General features: G+C 55.3%; 1 protein-coding gene across 1 annotated transcript; it reads right to left on the bottom strand.

The window, feature by feature from the left end:
- Positions 1-110: 110 nt before the first annotated feature.
- LOC104505332 (heat shock 70 kDa protein) lies at positions 111-2,680 on the bottom strand. Its single transcript, XM_010152383.1, has one exon. The coding sequence runs from the start codon at positions 2,402-2,404 to the stop codon at positions 500-502; it is 1,905 nt and encodes a 634-aa protein (XP_010150685.1). The 5' UTR covers positions 2,405-2,680; the 3' UTR covers positions 111-499.
- Between the last annotated feature and the right edge of the window lie 258 nt (positions 2,681-2,938).

Below are 2,938 nucleotides of genomic sequence, written 5' to 3'. Positions count from 1 at the left end.
GGGGAGGCTGCTAGCACCCACCCCGCCGCAGGGCACCAGAGCGCTTTCAACATACCCAACCCCCTCCCCACCCCACCCCCGCTACTGCCCCTTCAGAGAGAAGGAAGATAGGTTTATGCTTTAAATTTTATTTGTAACCAAAACTTTCCAGAAAGCCTAAATTTGGCATATTTTTAATCTTCTGTAAAGACTTTCATGCATAACTTGAAACTTGTCAGCTGCAGGAGTTGGTTACGTTAGCAGAGACACTTGAACAGAGACAAACATCCAGAGTACAAACACCGTATCTGAATTAACAAAACCTCTATTACTAACCTTATAAACCAGGACGTGCCTTCCCTTTTATCAAGACCAAGCTGACAGATCTGCCTTTATATACACCCAACAGAATAAACTCTGTTAGCGGCAAGGACGTTTTCCTTAAGTGTTAGGAAAAAAACACCAAAACAAAACAAAGAACGGAGTGACTGTCCATAAACCAGTCTGTACTTAGTCCCCTTTAATCCACTTCTTCGATGGTCGGGCCACCGGAGCCACCCGCCCCGGCCCCTCCGGCTCCCTGGTACAACTTTGTGACGATGGGGTTGCAGAGTTTCTCCAGCTCTTTCTGCTTGTGCTCGTACTCTTCCTTCTCGGCCATCTGGTTGCGGTCGAGCCAAGAGACCACCTCCTGGCACTTCTCGAGCACTCTCTGCTTGTCCTGGTCACTGATCTTGTCTTTCAGTTTATCGTCCTCCACCGTCTGCTTCATGTTGTAAGTGTAGGACTCCAGGGAGTTCTTGGCCGCCACCCGATCCCGGTTAGCTTCATCCTCCGCTTTGTACTTCTCTGCTTCTTGCACCATGCGGTCGATGTCATCCTTGCTCAGGCGACCCTTGTCGTTGGTGATGGTGATCTTGTTCTCCTTTCCTGTGCTCTTGTCTACAGCGCTGACGTTAAGGATACCATTGGCATCGATGTCAAAGGTGACCTCGATCTGGGGGACCCCACGGGGTGCTGGGGGGATGCCAGTTAGGTCAAACTTGCCCAGCAAGTTGTTGTCCTTCGTCATAGCCCTCTCACCCTCGTACACCTGGACCAGGACGCTGCTCTGGTTGTCGGAGTAGGTGGTGAAGGTCTGGGTTTGTTTGGTGGGAATGGTGGTGTTGCGCTTGATGAGAGCAGTCATCACTCCACCGGCCGTCTCGATGCCCAGGGACAGAGGGGTAACATCTAAGAGCAGCAGATCCTGCACGTTCTCGGACTTGTCTCCCATGAGGATAGCTGCTTGGACGGCAGCACCGTAAGCAACAGCCTCATCGGGGTTGATGCTCTTGTTGAGCTCCTTGCCATTGAAGAAGTCCTGTAGCAGCTTTTGGATCTTGGGGATACGGGTGGAGCCACCCACCAGCACGATCTCCTGGATCTGGCCCTTGTCTAGCTTGGCATCACGCAGAGCCTTCTCCACTGGCTCCAGGGTGCCACGGAAGAGATCAGCATTGAGCTCCTCGAAGCGGGCACGAGTAATAGAGGTGTAGAAGTCAATGCCCTCGTAGAGGGAGTCGATCTCAATGCTAGCTTGCGTGGAAGAGCTGAGAGTGCGCTTCGCCCTCTCGCAAGCCGTACGCAGTCGCCTCACCGCTCGCTTGTTGCCGGCGATGTCACGCTTGTGCTTACGCTTGAATTCTTCCACAAAATGGTTCACCATGCGGTTGTCAAAGTCCTCCCCACCCAGGTGGGTGTCACCAGCTGTGGACTTCACCTCAAAGATGCCATCCTCAATGGTAAGGATGGACACATCAAAAGTGCCCCCTCCCAAGTCAAAGATGAGCACATTCTTCTCTCCCGCCCGGGTACCTTTCTTGTCCAAGCCATAGGCTATCGCAGCTGCCGTGGGCTCGTTGATAATACGCATCACGTTAAGGCCAGTGATGGTGCCAGCGTCTTTGGTGGCCTGGCGCTGGGAGTCATTGAAGTAAGCAGGCACTGTGATGACAGCATTCTGCACCTTGCGCCCCAGATAGGCCTCAGCAATCTCCTTCATTTTGGTAAGGACCATGGAGCTGATCTCCTCGGGGAAGAAGGTCTTCATCTCACCCTTGTACTCCACTTGTACCTTGGGCTTGCCACCCTCGTTCACCACGCGGAAGGGCCAGTGCTTCACGTCAGACTGCACCGTGGGGTCATCATACTTGCGGCCGATGAGACGCTTGGCATCGAAGATGGTGTTGGTGGGGTTCATCGCCACCTGGTTCTTGGCAGCGTCACCGATGAGGCGCTCTGTATCGGTGAAAGCCACATAGCTGGGTGTGGTGCGGTTGCCCTGGTCATTGGCGATGATCTCCACTTTGCCATGCTGGAAGACGCCCACGCAGGAGTACGTGGTGCCCAAGTCGATGCCGACTGCCGGCCCTTTGCCAGACATGATAACAGGTTCCTCTGATCGGCTGCTCACTCGCGGTCGCGCCTCCCGCTGCCTGCTCTGGCGCTCGCTCCCGTCGGCGGTGCGATGTGCCGTCACAGCGCCGTTGGCGCCCGCTTTATAGCCGGCTCAGCAGTCTTCTGGAACCTGCCAGAACCCTCTTGGCCAATCTAGACGCCTTTCTTGTCACTACTGGCCAATCGCCTCCGTGAGTCACAGAAAATCACCCGCCCCCTATCTCCTGGCCAATCAAAACCGTGGCGCCCACTCGTCAGCCCAGCCCTCCGCACTGTACGGCGGCCAGACCGTCCTTCTTCCGGGTTTTTCTCGATGCGTCTCGGCTTGCTTCCGCCGGGTTTTTCTCGATGCGTCGCGTCTTGCAGCGTGCGCCCCCGCCCTTGGCCAATCACCACCCGCGCTTCGTATTCGCCCCGCCCCCGCCTACTACAAAGGTCCAGTTGGACGTTCGCTGCAGGGTCGGGATTGACGTCACCATTATCCAATGGGAATCGGGTAGCCGGGTGAAGGGCGGAGCGA

The sequence above is a fragment of the Eurypyga helias genome, unplaced genomic scaffold (assembly GCF_000690775.1).
Source record: "Eurypyga helias isolate BGI_N326 unplaced genomic scaffold, ASM69077v1 scaffold25585, whole genome shotgun sequence".
In the NCBI taxonomy this organism is placed as follows: Eukaryota; Metazoa; Chordata; class Aves; order Eurypygiformes; family Eurypygidae; genus Eurypyga; species Eurypyga helias.
Note: the sequence above shows the minus strand (reverse complement) of the source record. Positions and strands in the feature narration are given on the sequence as shown.

Bases quoted from the DNA above. Each gene is read 5' to 3' on its own strand.
- LOC104505332 (XM_010152383.1), bottom strand. From the start codon at position 2,404: ATGTCTGGCAAAGGGCCGGCAGTCGGCATCGACTTGGGCACCACGTAC.